Genomic DNA, 18,664 nt, shown 5'->3' with positions numbered 1-18,664 from the left:
ACTACCGTATTTTTCGCTCCATAGGGTGCACGGGACTATAGGGCACGTCTAGTTTTTAGGGGGTGAAATAAAGGGAAAAAATATATTCCCCCCCCCAGCCCCAAAGAGCAAAGAAGCCAAGTCAGCGAGCGGGATCCATCCCGCTGGCGGTCTTGGCTTTCTCTTTAGCCGTGCGTAACCTCTCCAGCCGGGAGAGGCTGCACGTGGCTTTGGCAGAAGCCAAGACAGCAAGTGGGATCCATCCCGCTGGCTGTCTTGGCTTCGTTTTTAGCCATGGGGCTGTGGCGGGGGAAGCCCAAGCTTCCCCCGAACCCAGCCCCCAGAACAGGTCTGGGAGCGGTGGCAAGGTTGCGCACAGCCTTGCCGCTGCTCCCGGAGCTTGCGGATAGCTGCCTGAAGCCCAGGGAGTGCAACGGGAGTTGGTGCTGCACTCCCCGGGCTGCAGGCTGCTCTCTGCAAGCCTTCGGAGCGCGGGGGGAACTCCTGCTGCACTCTGAAGGCTTGCAGATAGCTGCCTGAAGCCTGGAGAGCGCGAGGGGTCGGTGCGCACCGACCCCTCTCGCTCTCCAGGCTTCAGCAAAAGCAATGCGAAGCCTCTGGAGCACGAAGGGAGCGCTGCCTCTGCACTTCGGAGGCTTCCCATTGCTATCGCTGAAGCCAAGGAGCCTGCATTCGCTCCATAGGACGCACACACATTTCCCCTTCATTTTTGGAGGGGAAAAAGTGCGCCCTATAGAGCGAAAAATATGGTACCTTATACTGAATCAGATGACTGGGTGCATATTTCTCAGGATTGTCTACACTGACTGGCAGCTGCTGTCCTGGGTTTCAGGCAGAAGTCTCTCCCAGTCCTACCTGAAGATGAACTTGCACGATGGACCACTTTGATCCCTCCCCATGGTGATAACTTTCCTTCTTTCTGTTGTGTTTACACAGCCAAGAATGTTTTCCAGCTGAGAGTTCACATGTATCAGGCCAGGGGTCTTATCGCAGCCGACAGCAGTGGGCTTTCCGATCCCTTTGCCAAAGTCACGTTTGTTTCGCACTGCCAGACCACAAAGGTAAGAGCAAGAAGAAGAGAGGGCGGTGGTACAAGAAACTGAAGTATTTATAAGCACAAATAGCATTTTTTTTCCAGCACAGAGGTCATCTCCCAGCATGTGCTGAGTAGGTAAAGGAAGATGTCGTTCGTAAATCATTGTTTGCCTGGTTCCCTGTGGCGAGGAAAACACCACAAAGCTACCATCCACTAAGTCATAGGCCAATTACCCCTTCTGGCTTAGTGCTGTCTTGTCGGACTGGTTGGGATTGGCTTCCTAAGTTCTTAACTAGGGTGTTCCCTTGTCTGGTTACTACTTTTAATTGGAGATATGTCAAAACGAGCATGTGAGCACCCCAAGTCTGTTAATTAATTAATCAATTAATTTAATTTAATTTAATTTAATTTATTAAATTTCTATACTGCTTTGGATAGCCCAGGCATCAGAGCAAGAGTCACTCTTAATCTCAGGGTTGTGGTTTCCAGTCCTACATTGGGGAAAAAAGATTCCTGCATTGTGGGGGGTTAGACTGGGTGAGCCTCACAGTCCCTTCTAACTCTGCAATTCTGTGATTCTAAGATTCTATCCCACCCTTCACAGGGCACAGGCTCACAGGGCAGCCATAGTGGTGAAGCTGATGGAATTTGGAAGCTAACTACCCCTGGGAGGCAGTGTGTTGCCTATCCCAGGGTTATTGCTGGTTTCAGCTCAGGGTTGTTGTTGTTGTTTTAATTAATTAATTAAATTAATTAATTAATTATTAAAAACTTCCCTAAACAATTAATTAATTAATTCCCTAATTTAACAAACAAACAAAAAACCCACACAAAACCACTAGATTTTACATTTACTATATTGATCATGTTCTGGTCTGATGCTGGAGCCCACCAGGAAATCAGCAAGGCTAGAGGCAAGGCTGCAGCACCATGGATAGCTCCAAGCGAGCCACTTCCGCAAAGGTTTGGAGCAGACGGAGACCTGCTTCTACCGCCATAAAGGGGAAAGCCTCTGGGCTGAATGCAGGCACTCCTCCTTCATCCCATAGTTTCCCTCCCAGTGCTGCCGGACTATGATGTGTGGCAGGAAGCATCTGATTCGTCAGGCTCAAGGGAAGGGTGTCCATGACGGACCAGGCTCTGACTCTATATGGGCCCTGGTGGTCTAAGGCAGGCTTGTCCAACTTCCAAGAGACTGCGATCTACCCCCGCTATAAAAAAGCCGGTGGTGATGATCTACCCACTGGATTGACCAAAGTTGTTGGGCTTTTGGGGGGAGCTCAAAATTGTTTTTTGGGGGTGGTGGAAGGGGTCCTGTGATCTACCGCGATCTATCACAGGCACCAACGATCTACCAGGATATCGCGATCTACCTGTTGGCCATCCCTGGTCTAGGGAGTTCCTCTGAGAGTTCTTATCTAACCATCTCAGGTGCAGTGGCCTCCCTGTCTACCACCATCAGCCCTGAGCCCTGACCCAGACCCATATGGTGCCCCTGCAGCCTCCGATTCTGTGCCTAGATCCCTGGTGGATGGGGAGTGGGGTCATGACAATTTCATTTTCAATTTGTTTGGCCTCTTTTATCGCTCAATCCGTCCGATTGCCTTAGATTGTGAGCCCCTAGGGCACGAGGCTATTAACATTTAGAAAAACGGCTGCAAGCTGGTCTGAGCTTATGGGACACAGTGCGATATAGACTCAAATAAATTTGACAAAGCTGCTTTGAACCCATGGGATAGACTGGGATATAGACTCAAATAAAATTGTCTAATCCCCCTTCCAAGCCATCTGAGGCTGTAGCCATCACTGCATTCTTATGGCAGGGAACCTGATAAATTGTGTGCATGCAAAAGGTGTTTTGTTTTGTCTGTCCTGAATCTATTGCCAGTTGATTTCATTAGGTGACCAGACTACAGGTTTTTAGCATTTTATGAGCATGTCTCCTTATCCATTCACACCATCCATAACATTATAAACGTAGACCATACCCCCTCCTTGTTTTTCTCTTCTACAGTATTGTAAGGCTGCAGTCTTGTAGATGATTCCCTGGCTGCAAATCACATGGAAATAAATTGGACCTACCTCTGAGTAGGCATATAAACATTTGCTCTGTAAATCTTGGATAATGTCAGACTTTATATGTGCCAGTAATGCTTTCTGTAGGCAATAGATTCTAGGCTGCACCTGAAATTGTTTTTATGATGGTACATGAGCTCCAATAAAGAATAAGTAATTGCTGGAGAATCCTCATTTCTATATAAGGGCATTCCAGAAATTTTTATTGAAGTGATTCCCACCCCTGGTTTCAGTACATTTTTTCAGCACAAAATTTATCTTCAGTGTTTGCTGTCATACCAGCTAAAGAGATGCTTAAAAGGAGAAACATCAGAGGAAACACAGCTCATTTGTAGAGCACATGTGCTGCACCGCACCAGAAGGACTCCTGTTTGTTGTTCACTCATTTACAGTGCCAGGCTTTTGATCCATGTTCACAGAGCACTAACCAAAATACTTACGTATCACGTACACTGTTATGAAATACTGCTGTTTGATCCATTGTTTCTCAAACCAGTTTCACGCTGATTGGAGTCCTTAATCCATTCCAAATTCATCTCTAGCCAGGGTGTGCGTAGGGTAACGACATCCCTGTCGTGTCGACGCCCCCTGGTGTGCGCACACAAAGAGAAATGGATCTGACACTAATGAAGCCGTGCTGATGTGAACAGCTGCAGGGGGGAAAAGAGCTGTGAAGCACACCGGTGTGTTTGTGTGGACATCTTCATAGCACTCTGTGGTGGTGATATCTGCTCCCAATCACTGTCAGAGCAAGTTGCTTGCTTGGAGCTGTCCCTGGTCCTGAAGCGATGCCTCCTGTAGTTGGCATCTGTTTTTATTGTTGAATCATTTTGGAGAGTTTCATGGCAAGTGATTCATAAATGAAATTAAATCAATTGCTCAAAATATAGCCAAACGAATTATGAATATATATATATATATAAATAATCTGTGTGTAAATATGCATATTATTCCATAGTGCAAATAGAATGTCCCAAGAGAGCTCATCTAAAGGGCAGGAGTCTTGTCTACTCTAATGCACTACTTTCCCCCCACCATTAGATCATACAACAAACTTTGTCTCCAACTTGGAATCAAATGCTGCTGTTTAATAATATTGTGCTTCATGGGGATGGAAAAGAAATTGCTGAATTCCCCCCAGTGATCGTCGTAGAGCTCTATGATGATGATGCAGTGGTAAATATGATTTTCTCCACCTTTTTTGTTTGTTTGTTTCAACCTCAATATGGGTGGAATTCAGAGTATTGCTAAGGAAATGCTGAATTAGTGCAAGCATTTGCATTTCAAGGCCCCCAAGCCACCCCCAGGAGAATAAAGAGACAAGGACACAGAATTTTAGGCCACAACTTTATTGGTTACAGAATGTAATGCTTAGGCATTGGCATCAATAGACTATGTCTCACTTCTGCCCGCCTTGCTGGAAGTCTGGTAAGGGTAAACCACCAGTAGGGGGAGCCCCACCAATGCGGATCGACTCGAGCATCCCCCGGGTTCCTGCTGGGGTCGTGGCATGGCCCTAGCCCTTCCCCCGGCTTCAGGAGAGATCTACACCCCCAGATTCCTTTAACGGAAAACCCTTAAGGATGGAGGGGCAGGTGATGGCCGCACCTCCCCTCCCCCACACATCGCAATTCCAGTGCCTAACCGCCAAACCTTACAAAGTTGTGACGATTGCTACGAGGTAGGTGAAAACCAAGTGGCTGGTGCCAATTTGCCAAGTAGAAAAAGTCCTACCAGGCCCCTCGATGGCAACCAAGCGAAGTCCATAGCAAGGCCAATGATACAACCTGAAAAAAGGGTGCGAGGGCAGGAGATCTGTGGCGTGAGGCTGAAACAGGAAGCCTCAGAATCATACCATGGCTTAAATCGTCCCCGGCCACGCCCCAAGCGACCTAATTGGCCGCCTGGCAATCTGACATGGCCAGGGTCTCCCCCAGCGTGATGCGGGACCCCGCCCCACCCTGATGCTGAGGGGAGTGGCTAGGTGGTCAGACCGCAACCCAGCCCCACCAGGAAGTGGACACGATTTCTGCCTAGCTGGGGGAATGATCTCCCTTCTCATCTCTCCACATGGTGTAAGGAGGTGGTGTTCTCCTGATTACCCACCCCCAAAACTGATTGGGGAGTTGGGGGCAGAGAAGAGGGGCAATCCCTGTTGCACCAGTGGGATCCACTGAGCTGGCTCCCACAAGCGCACGTATTTAGTTAAATCCAGCCCTGAGCTCCTGTATTACATTTGCTTACATAGCAAATGATGTTGATCGTTCAAAGGTTTGAACGAACTGTCCTTTTTTAATAGAGTGCAGTGTTGCGTTGGATGCCTGGACAAATTATAATTTATCATTTATTCAGTTTACATCTTGTCCTTCCTCCCAACGGAAATTATGCATAGCTCTGTGTTTGTGTTACGTAATTTATGCCACTTCCGCCCAACATGCAGAAAGGGCTAAGAAAAGAAACAGTGCCATCTTATATTACAAAGGTTGCCAACTTTTGATTTCAGAAACACTTGTCTCCTTTTCTGGGGTAACAGGAGCAAATCTGGGAGGGCTGCAGAGGGCGAGGAAGGTATCAAACGTTGCCCAGCGCCACCTAAAAGGGCACTGAGGACTGCATGCTGCCCCTAGACCATGTGTTAGACCACTCAAGTCTAGCAGGCTTCCTCAACCTCGGCACTCCAGGTGTTTTGAGACTACAGTTGCCATCATCCCTGATCACTGGTCCTGCTAGCTAGGGATCATGGGAGTTGTAGGCCAAAAACATCTGGAGGGCCGAGCTTGAGGAAGCCTGCTCTAGAGCAGAGGTGGGGAGCCTGTTGCTCTCAGCTGAATTTCATGTGGCAACTCAGAGGAAGAAGGGGGAAAGCTGAAATGGATGGAACAATGAGGTGGGGAGCCTTCTGCAACCCTCAGCTGACAATTCTGAGGGACAGAGTGACCTGTCTTTGCCATGGCAGTCTTCTGAAAGGGGAGTGGGAGGGAGAAGAACATGTCAGAGCAAAAAGGAGTGCCCTCATCATCTTTCGGCTCTGGTATATGGACCCTGGTGGATTGCCCCCAGGGTATGGTACCCCATGACAGGTTTGTTGTTTTTTTAAGGTCCCCATTCCTACTTTCTTCGTGGTCAGCTCTCTAAGGCTGAGGCCCAGCATCACAAAACAGAGCACAGCTTGTAGCATGATATCTGCTGGCTGCTGGGTCACTACTAATACTACTAATAAAAATAATAATTTTTATTTATACCTCGCCCTCCCCAGCGAAGGCCGGGCTTAGGGCGGCTAACAAGGAATAATAAAAACAAGTTGAAGGAATACAACTTAAAAACAAGATTAAAATACAACATTAAAATATTAAAATGCAGCCTCATCACAGGAGGAGAAAGGAAAAGAAAGAGGGGGAGGGAATCAAATTGGCTCCAAGCCAAAGGCCAGGTGGAACAACTGTGTCTTACAGGCCCTGCGGAAATAAATCAGATCCCGCAGGGCCCTGGTCTCATGAGGCAGAGCGTTCCACCAGGCCGGAGACAGTGTTGAAAAGGCCGTGGCTCTGGTTGAGGCTAATCTGACTTCCTTAGGGCCCGGGACTTCTAGGGTGTTGCTATTTATGGACCTTAAGGTCCTCCGTGGGGCATACCGGGAGAGGCGGTCCCATAGGTACGAGGGTCCTAGGCTGTGAAGGGCCTAAAGACACACCAAGCATTTAAAGCATTTTTACAGAACATGGCTATATCCCAATGAATCCTGGGAGCTGTAGTTTGTGAAGGGTGATGGAAACTGCGAGGGGCAAACTACAGTTTCCATGATTCTTTGGGTGACACCATGCGCATTGAATGTGCTTTGCATACATGGTGTGGACGTGATCTTCTGCATATCCCAAACTCTGGTTGTAGGGGTGGTTTTGTATGACAGGCACAATGTGAAGATAAATGACGTTCTGCTAAGTCTCTCTTTTTTAAAAACGTCTAGGGTAAATCAGAATATATTGGTTCTACCGTTGCTGCTCCTGTGACAACATTGGCTGGTCAGAAATATGAGCCGCCTAAACTTAGTTACCACCCTGTGTACTTTGGAAATATTTCTGGAGGGGACCTCCTTGCTGCATTTGAATTGCTGCAGGTGAGCTTCAACGAATATTCTTATCCATGTTTTTTTATTGGTGAATGTCTGAAAACAACCAGGGCAGGATAATACACAGTATGGTGCATTTGCAACACAGGGTTGCTGTTGTTTGTGTGTGTATATGATTTTTCTTTTTGCTGAGACAAGGAGATGAAAGCTATCCCTTCCTGTGTCTCCTCACCCTTTCAAAGTATTCTACTGCTGCTGCTTTGTGTATGTATGCATGGTTCACACATAATACTAAACCACGGTTTGTTAGCCATGGTTCAACAAACCATGGTTTAGTGTTGAGTGTGAACCCAGCTCAGCCGCCTAACTATGATTTACTAACTGTGGTTAAAATTTGCACGTGGACCAAGGTTTGTGGTTGGTTTATCCTATTTAGTGACTCTGAACCAAAGCTTAGTATTGCATGCGAACTAAGGAGCCACCCAAAAGCTACAGAAGAACAGCGAAATATTCAAGCCCCTCTCAAGGCTCGCTTGCGCTCACTGGCGCTTTTAACTATTCTGTTGCGTAATAGGCCAGGGTTTAAGATGCTTTCGCTTTACCTATGGTTTCTTAACTATTGTTAATGTGAATGATGACCAAGGGTTAGCAAATTGTGTGAACCAGGCTAATAAGTGCAAAAACTCAGCTACCACCTAAAGTAATAGAGAGGACTGCTTACTCATGAGAAAACTGACTGTGGGGAGGACTCCTTCAGGAACTGGAATCCTTCCCAACCACGAGATCTTCTATTTTCGTAAAACCAGGCTATATAATGTGTTGCAATCCAAAGACTGGGGACCACAATTCCCATCTTCCCTGATTATTGGTCACAAAGGCTGGGGCTGATGCTAGGCTGGCCCAAGACATTTTGCTACCTCAGCAGAAGAAAATATGGTGTCTCATATTTTTTTGATTATTTTGTTTTAATCACACTTTAATTGTATACACTTCCACCTAAAGCATGTGTTATGCATGCATTCTTCTAAAATATGTGGTCTTTAATGTTCTTGATGCATTTGTAGACACAATTTTAGAAGTATTGCAAAATTTGAAGACGTGCATAATCTGATTGGCACCAGCCTTCCAATCCATATATAAATCTGGGACCAGCAAGTTAGGTCATTTCACTTTAAAATGCAGACTGAATAAACTCTCTTCCAACCCTAGTTCTGATGTAGTTCTCAAATTACATTTAAAAATGCATATTTGCAGGGTGACAGCATGTAGATGCATATTTAAATATGCATTTAAAAGCATTTTTTTTTTTGCACAAATGAAGATTAATGTGAAAATGGGATTGAACAGATTTATGGATTAATGCATATTAAAGTGTCAGGGACTGGAGACAGACTGATTTACCTGTCCCTGCTGGGTTATTTGTATCAGCTTTATCAGTTTGCAAAAGTCAGGAAGGCCTTTTCCTCTGTTTTACCTACAACTGCTTTAGAATTCTGCTCAGAGCAGACTGTTCTATACATAGAGGACAGTAAATCATCTTATAACTCTCACTGCTCTCCATATTTCCGCAGCTCACCAGTATATTTAGACAAGGCTTTTCTGTGCTTCGGCAAGGCATTAAATTCAACTTCTCTTCTTCAGCATAAACACTCCCCTTTGGTTGATCTGAGTCCATAAAAAACAGGTGGCACTCATTTGATAGAAACAAAAGCTGCAAACTTTATAGGTCCCCCAAGATTGCCCCTCCATGCCTTGACCTTTCCAAGAGAAATAATTTAGCTTCATCGCTGTGAAGAACTTGGAATAACCTTTCATTTGTGAGCGGCAGTAATTATATTATGATTCTGCCAATGGATGGATGTGATTACCTTGTGAAAAACTCTATTGCCTCATAATGGACCTGTATTGGTAATGACTGTCTGAATCAGGCTGCTCCCTCAGAAAACGAAAATTTAATGTGAGACAATCACAGTGGACCAGGATGCATGTATGGGGTGTTAGTAAAGGAGTAGGACCTCTGGTGGGGGACATGCCGTGCTCTTTCTGGGGTAGTTTGTCCACTTTTGGTCCTCACTCCTCCACTCAACTCTCACCTGTGGCTCGTAGATGCTGTCAGCATGTGACAGCAGCCAGACTCCAGGAACAACTTTGATTGGCCAGCTAAACCAGGTGAGGGTAGCTGATGGGTCTCAAAACCCCAGTGCAAAGACAAGTTCTTGCAGATTGAGCAGACAAGACCAATAGTGAGTCCAATGGTCAAGAAAGTGGTTTCTGCTGTAGAGGGAAGTGAGGGGCAGATGGAGCTGTCAACCTGGGAAGGTAGCCCATCGAGGAGAAGGAGAACTCTCTTGCCTTGCAGGGTATCTTCAGGAGAAGAACAGGCTAAGGAGTAAACCCTACACAAATCCAGAGTGGGGTCCCTAAAGCGGTTGGATGGTGTCTTGTACGCCTCCTTTCAGCAACTCTGCAGCCAACCTAGTGCCCTAAACGGCCTTGGCCCAGTATACCTGAAGGAGCGTCTCCAACCCCATTATTCAGCCCGGACACTGAGGTCCCGCGCCAAAGGCTTTCTGGCGGTTCCCTCACTGCAAGAAGCCAAGTTACAGGGAACCAGGCAGAGGGCCTTCTAGGTAGTGGCACCCGCCCTGTGGAACACCCTCCCACCAGATGTCAAAGAGAACAACAACTACCAGACTATTAGAAGACATCTGAAGGCAGCCCTGTTTAGGGAAGTTTTTTATATTTGATGTTTCATTTTATTTTTAATATTTTGTTGGAAGCTGCCTAGAGTGACTGGGGAAACCCAGCCAGATGGGTGGGGTATAAATAATAAAAAATTATTATTATTATTATTATTATTATTATTATTATTATTATTATTACTACTACTACTACTACTACTCTGGTTTCCTTTGAATCACACCTGCAAAGCTGAGAGGGGGGTCTTGTCGGGCCACCCAGGGCCTCATTCAGTGTGCTGATAACCCAGTGGTTTGGCTTCACCCCCTGAGGCACACTCCATTGTGTCTCAAGAAAGATGGATGCTAACAATAAGTACACAGTTGGGGCTGGTCCATTAGAATGAATGGGGTGTTCCCAATCATCCTTCATGTTCCCTTATTCAGTCCCCAGCTGCCTGCCATATTATTACATTTTGGCCAGGGAGTTGGTGCTGGCCATAGCTGTCAACTTTTTTTAAGGGAAATTCCCTTATTCCGAATATGATTCCTCGCAAGAAAAGGGAAAAATTGACAGCTATGGTACTGGCTGTCAGCCTCCTTCTCCTTAGTCTCAGTGTCACTATCAAAGGACTCAGTATGGAGGAGGATGGGGTCAAATCAGAATTAGCTGGCTCTCAGGTGGTTACATCCGAAATTCTGTAGAGAAATTTGGATTTGATGCTGGTGGGCTGAGCAATGCAAACTACTTTGAAACCATTGTGTCAGCCAATGAATTAATTTCCCTTTCTCAGTTATTGGCTCCAACCACTTGATTTGGGTAATTCAATAACACAGAAGAGCTTTCTGGGGATCTTCTTATATGCAATGAATGCAATGAATGGCTTTGTGTACAGCAAAACGGCTCTCTAAAGCCTTTCCGTTTTGTCGCACTTCCAAAGCGTGTTTCTAATTTTAGCTACCATAAATGCAAGTGGAAAGCCCAAAAGAACCAGGAATCTTTACTGTTCAGCAGATGGGAGGAGATGTTTGGAATAAGCCAGACACAGCCAACGACTCCTAATTAGCCTTAAGAACCGTAGGTGTGAATTTCAGCAACATTGTTGTGACTGCTGTGAAGAATATGACTATGTCAAACAATGTATGTTGCTGAGAATTAGGAACATAGGAAGCTGTCCTCTACCAACTCAGAACGTTGTTTCATGTAGCTCAGCATTGTCTCCACTGAACGACAACCGCTCTCCAGGGTTTCAGACATAATACTAGTAATAATCTTTTAGTTGGCACATCTTCTCTCCTTCATATTCTAGGAGCATCCAATACCTGCTCCTATTAGTATAACTGGAAAAATGGCCACATAAACCATCTGTGGCCACTGTGCAATGGGGTGGCACTGTGATCTACACCCACTGAGCCTCTTGGACTTGCTGATTGGAAGATCGGCGGTTCAAATCCCCGTGACGGAGTGAGCTCCCATTGCTCTGTCCCAGCTTCTGCCAACCTAGCAGTTCAAAAGCATGCCAGTGCAAGTAGATAAATAGGTACTGCTGTGGTAGGAGGGTAAACAGCATTTCCGTGTGCCAGTAGCGGTTTAGTCCTGCTGGCTACATGACTCAGAAAGCTGTCTGTGGACAAACGCTGGCTCCCTCGGCCTGAAAGCAAGATGATCGCTAGAACCCCATAATCGCCTTTGACTGGACTTAACCGTCCAGGGGTCCTTGACCTTTACCTCTCTCTTTTTGGCTTGCAGTGAAAATTGCTGGGGAATCTTTGTAGGCTCTTACTTTTCCTTAAAAGCAGCATATCTAAATAGTAAAACATTGAGGTGGCTTCATTTTGCAGATCTCCGATTCCGGCCCTGAAAACCTCCCACCTGTGGATCCTGCAGATGCCAGTATGATCTACCCAGTCCCAGCCAACATCAGACCTGTCTTGAGTAAATACAGAGTAGAGGTGAGTTAACACAAAATGATGTGTCGGAGTCTCATTTCTTATCAGCCCCAGGCCACACCTTGACATTTCTATAGCTTCCCTATCTATGACTGTCATCTCTGCTCCAATGCTTCAGTTGAACTTTCTACTTTGTTGTCAGGCATTTGCCTGCATGTTTCACTGCTTCAATGCTGGCGGGGGTGGATTTAAAAACTGTTCCAAGAAGGGAATAAGGAGCAGAAATGCAGCTTCGCAAATGTCACAAGGGCCACCAATCAGCACTCTGCACAGCCTTGCTTCAAGGAGGGTACAACATATGGCTTCTTGAGTGACGTAAGAGTCCGCCAATTACTACCCTGCAAACTAGAAACATTTCCCTTTAAGCTCTACCAAGGAGAGAAAGTCACTCAAAATGCAGCATGGTGAGTATGCCATTGCAGCAGGCACACTGCTAAAATGATTCCAGATCATTTTGGAGAGACCTGGTCTGAATAGATATATTGAATTCTCGTCTCATTACACATGCTCATGCTATTTTTGGTCAGCTGCATACTATCCCTTGCTTTTTCCTGTTGGACTAATTGCAGTTGTTAACGGTTGTCAACAGGTTTATCATACCCATTGAGTCGATCACCCATCTACTACTACCCTCCTGAGAAAAACCCCACCCCACCCTCCCACTGTTTATAAGGGTCTGGTGACTTCTGTTTCAGTGTATCTGAAGAAGTGTGCATGCACACGAAAGCTTATACCAGGGGTAGGCAACCTAAGGCCCAGGGGCCAGATGCGGCCCAATCGCCTTCTCAATCTGGCCCATGGAAGGTCTGGGAATCAGCATGTTTTGAAATGAGTAGAATGTGCCCTTTTATTTAAAATGCATCTCTGGGTTATTTGTGGGGCATAGGAATCCGTTCATTTTCCCCCCTTCAAAATATAGTCCGGCCCACCACAAAGTCTGAGGGACGGTGGACCAGCTCACAGCTGAAAAAGGTTGCTGACCCCTGGCTTATACCTAGAACAAGCTTAGTTGGTCTCTAAGGTGCAACTGGAGTATTTTTTTTAAATTTTTAATTTTGACTGCTAAAATGATGTGCATCTGCTGTACCCACTTTTGGTAAAGGAGCGTAAGACACTTCATTGATATTCACTGTGTATCTTGTTTGTAAATCACACTTCTTCCTTCAGGTTGCTAGAACCTGCAGTTGGTTCTCAAAATACTCCCAAGAATTAGGAACGGTTGAGACTAGATAGTGGCTTACCCTAACCCCCATACCCAATCCTGCAAATGAGCATCATTGATAAATAAGGCTTTGAACCCAAGTCTTTCCAAATCAAGGCCAACTTGGGTCACTTCCAGACATTATTGGAGGATGGTTGGAGGATGAATGGTGGCTGACAGATTGAGGTTGAATCCTGAGAAGACAGAAGTACTGTTTTGGGGGACAGGAGGCGGGCAGTTGTGGAGGACTCCCTGGTCCTGAATGGGGTAACTGTGCCCCTGAAGCACCAGGTGCGCAGCCTGGGAGTCATTTTGGACTCACAGCTGTCCATGAAGGCGCAGGTCAATTCTGTGTCCAGGGCAGCTGTCTACCAGCTCCATCTGATATGCAGGCTAAGACCCTATCTGCCCACAGACTGTCTCGTCAGAGTGGTGCATGCTCTAGTTATCTCCCACTTGGACTACTGAAATGCGCTCTACGTGGGGCTACCTTTAAAGGTGACCCGGAAACTACAATTAATCCAGAATGCAGTAGCTAGACTGGGAGCAGCCGCTGAGACCACATAACAACAGTCTTGAAAGGCCTACATTGGCATCCAGTACGTTTCTGAGCACAATTCAAAGTGTTGGTGCTGACCTTTAAAGCCCTAAACGGCCTCGGTCCAGTATACCTGAAGGAGCGTCTCCACCCCCATCGTTCTTCCTGGACACTGAGGTCCAGCGCTGAGGGCCTTCTGGCGGTTCCCTCACTGTTACAGGGAACCAGGCAGAGGGCCTTCTCGGTAGTGGCACCCGCCCTGTGCAACGCCCTCCCACCAGATGTCAAAGAGAAGAACAACTATCTGACTTTTAGAAGACATCTGAAGGCAGCCCTGTTTAGGGAAGCTTTTAATGTTTAACAGACCACTGTATTTTAATACTCTGTTGGAAGCCGCACAGAGTGGCTGGGGAAACCCAGTCAGATGGGCGGGGTATAAATAATAGATTCTATTCTATTCTATTCTATTCTATTCTATTCTATTCTATTCTATTCTATTCTATTCTATTCTACCAAGTCAAACCATTGGTCCATTCAGCCCAGTATTGCTGACACTGACAGTAGCTCTCCAAGGTTTCACACTGGGGATGTTCCCAGCCCTACCTAGAGACTCAGGGCTTTGCACCCGGGACCTTTTGCATGCAAAGCAGGTGCTCTCCCATTGCGCTATGGCTCCTCTCTATATATTTCCATGTGTGGCAACAGGGGTTAAATACTTTCTTCTAGACACATAACACGCAGCCTTACAGATTCCAATTATTTGCAGTTGCCAAGCAAGATTCTTATCCAGAAGAGATGGAAACTTGCTGGGCATAAATCTTTGAAAACAACTCATTATTCTCTTTCTCCCTTTTCCCTCGCCCCCAGTTTCTAAATCAGTTTTTAAAGAATCGTCTTGAGGTGCTATTTGTCACCATTTAAGGGGCAGGGAAGAGACGCGGGTGGCGCTGTGGGTTAAACCACAGAGCCTAGGACTTGCCAATCAGAAGGTTGGTGGTTCAAATCCCCGCAACAGGGTGAGCTTCCATTGCTCGGTCCCTGCTCCTGCCAACCTAGCAGTTTGAAAGCACGTCAAAGTGCAAGTAGATAAATAGGTACAGCTCCGGCGGGAAGGTAAACGGCGTTTCCGTGCGCTGCTCTGGTTCTCCAGAAGCGGCTTAGTCATGCTGGCCACATGACTCGGAAGCTGTACGCCGGCCAATAAAGTGAGAGGAGCGCTGAAACCCCAGAGAAGGCCACGATTGGACCTAATGGTCAGGGGTCCCTTTACCTTCTAAGGGGCAGGGAAGAGCACTTTTCAGGCATTTAGCCAGAACAGTCAAGGGCAAAAAGTGTGGGGGCCTGAGGCATGTACTCCAAGCCCATGCCAGCTAGGACTGATTGGATGCAGAAGAATGGGGGGAACCTCCAAAGGAAGGAGGCTCAGAGCCCAGCAAGTGGTGGTGGGATGACAATGAGTGGTCAGAGGGAGAAGACTGGGAGGAGGAGGAGGAGGTGTCGGAATATGAAGGGGTCACAGGGCTTAGTATGCGGAGAGAGTCTACGGCAGAAAGAAGTCCAGAATCAGAGGAAGAAGCTAAAGCAGGGGGGAAAGGAGGCCAAGAGGCAGAGATGGGTCAGGCTGGTGAAGAGACAGAGCTGTCTCCCCCTCCTGCTGAAATAAGCTCCCCTCCCCCTGGTCTCCCAGAAGAGGAACGCAGCGGGAGGAGCAAAGGCAGGCATGCCAGTGCAGTCTCAGATTTCTTGGGGAGAACCCTGAAGAGGAGGACACTTAAGCAGCTGTAGGGAGGTGGGGACCTCCAGTTTCTGCAACTCCTTCACAGGGACAAGACCGACTGAAGAAGAGCTGCTGTGCTCATTAGGCCTGACACTCCTTTGCTGATCCTGGTTTCTTTGCTTTCCAATAAGTAGTTAACTCCACTTAGTTCGTGTGATTTACTGCTGGCTCTCTCCTGACACTGTGCATGACCGCTCCACCCCACGTTACCTTTTTGCACTGTGGGAAGACATGAATGTAATCAGAAATTTCCCTGTGATTAGGATAGGGTTACCAGATGTCCCCGTTTCCCGGGGACAGTCCCTAGATTTGCGAAAAAGTCCCCGGATTTCATCTAGTGTCCCCGGGAAACACAGCAGCGGCAGTCTTAGCAGCCCGGAGCAGTTGGCTCTGGCTGGCTTCAGGAGCTGCCCGGAAGTCCCCATATGACGGTGGTGCAGGGGCTCTAAGATGCAGCTTCAAGGCTGCCTCCACCTTCCCTGACCCCAGCACCTAAGCTGTGAATGGAGGCTTCATGCTGCCTATCAGAGTAAGGTTACCATACATCCCCGTTTCCTGGGGACGGTTCCCAGATGTACAAATCAGTCCCCATACAAAATCCATTGAAGTTGAAAAGTGTCCCAGATTCATTGAAAAAAATCTGGTAACCTTAGATTAGGACAGCTTGGTGGTGCAGCTGAATGCACTTAAACCCTGCCCTCCCTGATCCAGACCTTTGTAATAAATATGGGAAGGTCAGGAGTGGAGGGTGAAGGCTGCTGCATGTGGAAATGTTGGGAGCACATGTCTTGCTCCTGTGTGTTCAGGGTGAACGTCTGAAGAGAACAATGCAGAACAGGCGAACTTAGAACACAGAAAGTTGCCTTAAGCTGAATCAGACCAGTATAAGGTCAATTTGTGAGCCTCGTCCCTTCTATCCCCACATCTGAAATACAGAGGGTGATAACATGGTCTACCTTGCAGGACTGTTGCAATTGCAAGTACTCAGATAATGTACAGAAATCGATTGCACACACGCTAAGTGTTTTTCTTATCCCCGTTGAAGGTTCTCTTCTGGGGTCTCCGTGAACTGAAGAAGGTTCAGCTCCTTTCTGTGGATCGCCCACAAGTTCTCATTGAATGTGCTAGCAAAGGGGTGAAATCGTGTGTCATCCAGAGCTACAAAAACAACCCAAATTTTAATGTCCAGGCAGACTGGTTTGAAGTGGTAAGTAGGTATAACTTGCTGCTGGCCAGACTCCCTCTTACCTCTCCCCCCCCCCCCGAAAAACAAGCAGCAGAGTAAAGTTTGGGAATAACCCATGGGATAGTTAAGAGCCAGCCAGCATGCAGTAAAAGAAGATGCTGATTTTTTTCTTTTCTTCAGAAGTGGGGCTGGGGAGATGGTGGCTCCAATTTTAGCGCAGCTCACAGGGTGACTTTAGACCAACTATCATCCCTAAACTTAAAGCTGCCTCAGAGGGGTCTTGTGAGGATTAACTGTAGGGGTCTCATATATTCAACCTAGGTGTTATGTACGGAGTTGAATAGGATCCAAAATGCAGCAGTCTGATTGGTCCTAGAACAATAGGATTCAGAATGCAGCAGTCTGATTGGTCCTAGAACAATGCAGCAGTATGACTGGTCTGCAGGAGCCACCCAATCCAGCTCCAGATAGAAGTGAATCCACAACCTGATTGGCCTACAGGAGAATTCCGGAATTAGCCAATCACATGCAGCCCATTGTGTAAATAATGTATATAAAGCAGATACTTTGGAGGAACATTCATTCCTCCTCACCACTATGAGCTGAATAAAGAACAGGAAATCCACTCTCGACTCCGAGTAGATTTCACTGGCGACGAAGGTGGGATCCCGCTGAGCTGACTGCCACACACAGCACCGCCCCCTGCCGCGCCGCTAGTTGAGAGTGGATTTCACTAGGGATAGATGAGAAATGTAAGTTTACATTTCAATAAGAAACTGCCTGATTCGCATTTCTTAAACCTATAGAAGAACCAAAACACAGCTGTCCTTTTAAGTTTGCACATCTCCAAGATTCATGATAGAGTTCTCGAACTGAACAATATGCACAAAAATGTGTGTATTAGGGGAAGTGTGCAGAAAAGCTGTGCATATATTAGTGAAAGCAACATCCAAGATACATTATACTAGGGCAAATTGCTTGCAAAAAGAGGCATATTTGTCAAAACGGCATCCAAAAATGTGTTTATTAGGAGCAACCTGCACTAAAATGCTGGTGATTTTTTATAAGGATTTGTTTTCATTGTAAATTGCTTGCAGACATTTGGGAGTTACCAAGAAGTGACGGGCCCTTTGTTCAATGGGGCTTGTGAATTAATAGATCAAATTAGAGTTATCCCATTAGATTTTGCAAAGAGCAAAATATGGCGGTTCTTGGGTGCAACAGGGACAAGAATAGAAACATTTACGATTACAGTTTTGCTAAAGCTAAACAGGTGAAGATGAGAGATCATTGGGAGCCCTGTGTGAAGAGTATATAAAAAGAAACATGTACAGGTAGGTGAAATTTCTCGAGTCACGGACAAAGTTTCATCAGTTTGGAAGATCCTGAAGAGGCCAAATTTCTATGGAAACCGAAACAACAACAGTTAGTGAAGCCAAAGGGGATTATATTGTATTTCTCTGCATTAGATAGCTGCTACATCTAGGATTAAAACAAAATTATCAATGGGCCAGCGAGTAAATTCTGGTAACCACCACATCAAAAGACAAAGAATGGATTATTCTTGGATCTTGTCCTTTCTCCTCTGCTAGGAACTGCCTGAAAACGAACTGCTGCACCCACCTCTAAGCATCTGTGTAGTTGACTGGAGAGCCTTCGGTCGCAGCACTTTGGTTGGAACCCACACCATCAATTGCCTGAAGCAGTTTCTGTATAAGCCTAAAGAACTGCCTGCCTCACCAGCAAAAGAGCCCAACATTGTGGAAATCGACAAAGGTAAGAAGTGCTGAGCGTTTGCGTCCAAGGGGCTTATATTCATATGAGTAAATGAGCTTCTATTTATATGATTCTTAAATATGCTATGAGCAAGCTCACATAGAAAATATCTGCATGGTTTTTATAGCTTAGTTTATTGCTGGGGGATCGTTATGGACCAAAGGCAATCAATATAGCCTGGCAATAATGAGTAATTGGATATGGTCCACCATAGGATGTTGATTTTATTTATTTATTTATTCATTTATTTATTCAATTTGTATACTACCCTTCATCCAAAGATCTCAAGGCGGTTCACAGAATAAAAATACAAAAAGGAAACACAAAATACATGGTAAGAACAAGCACAAAACAAAACTCCCACCTCCCACAAACACATT

The 18,664-nt window shown here is 46.2% G+C and overlaps 1 protein-coding gene across 2 annotated transcripts in view; it reads left to right on the top strand.

Annotated features, from left to right (window-relative positions):
* Nucleotides 1–18,664, top strand: part of FER1L6 (fer-1 like family member 6) — a 117,278-nt gene that overhangs the window by 64,028 nt on the left and 34,586 nt on the right. For both annotated transcript variants that reach the window (XM_081918630.1, XM_081918629.1), the window contains exons 20-25: nucleotides 937–1,061; nucleotides 4,154–4,288; nucleotides 7,077–7,226; nucleotides 11,699–11,809; nucleotides 16,368–16,529; nucleotides 18,101–18,284. In XM_081918630.1, coding sequence (XP_081774756.1) covers nucleotides 937–1,061; nucleotides 4,154–4,288; nucleotides 7,077–7,226; nucleotides 11,699–11,809; nucleotides 16,368–16,529; nucleotides 18,101–18,284 — 867 coding nt within the window. The remainder of the gene's footprint in view (nucleotides 1–936; nucleotides 1,062–4,153; nucleotides 4,289–7,076; nucleotides 7,227–11,698; nucleotides 11,810–16,367; nucleotides 16,530–18,100; nucleotides 18,285–18,664) is intronic.

The sequence above is a fragment of the Podarcis melisellensis genome (assembly GCF_964234715.1).
Source record: "Podarcis melisellensis genome assembly, chromosome: 7".
In the NCBI taxonomy this organism is placed as follows: domain Eukaryota; kingdom Metazoa; phylum Chordata; class Lepidosauria; order Squamata; family Lacertidae; genus Podarcis; species Podarcis melisellensis.
This window is presented reverse-complemented; position numbering and strand designations above follow the sequence as displayed.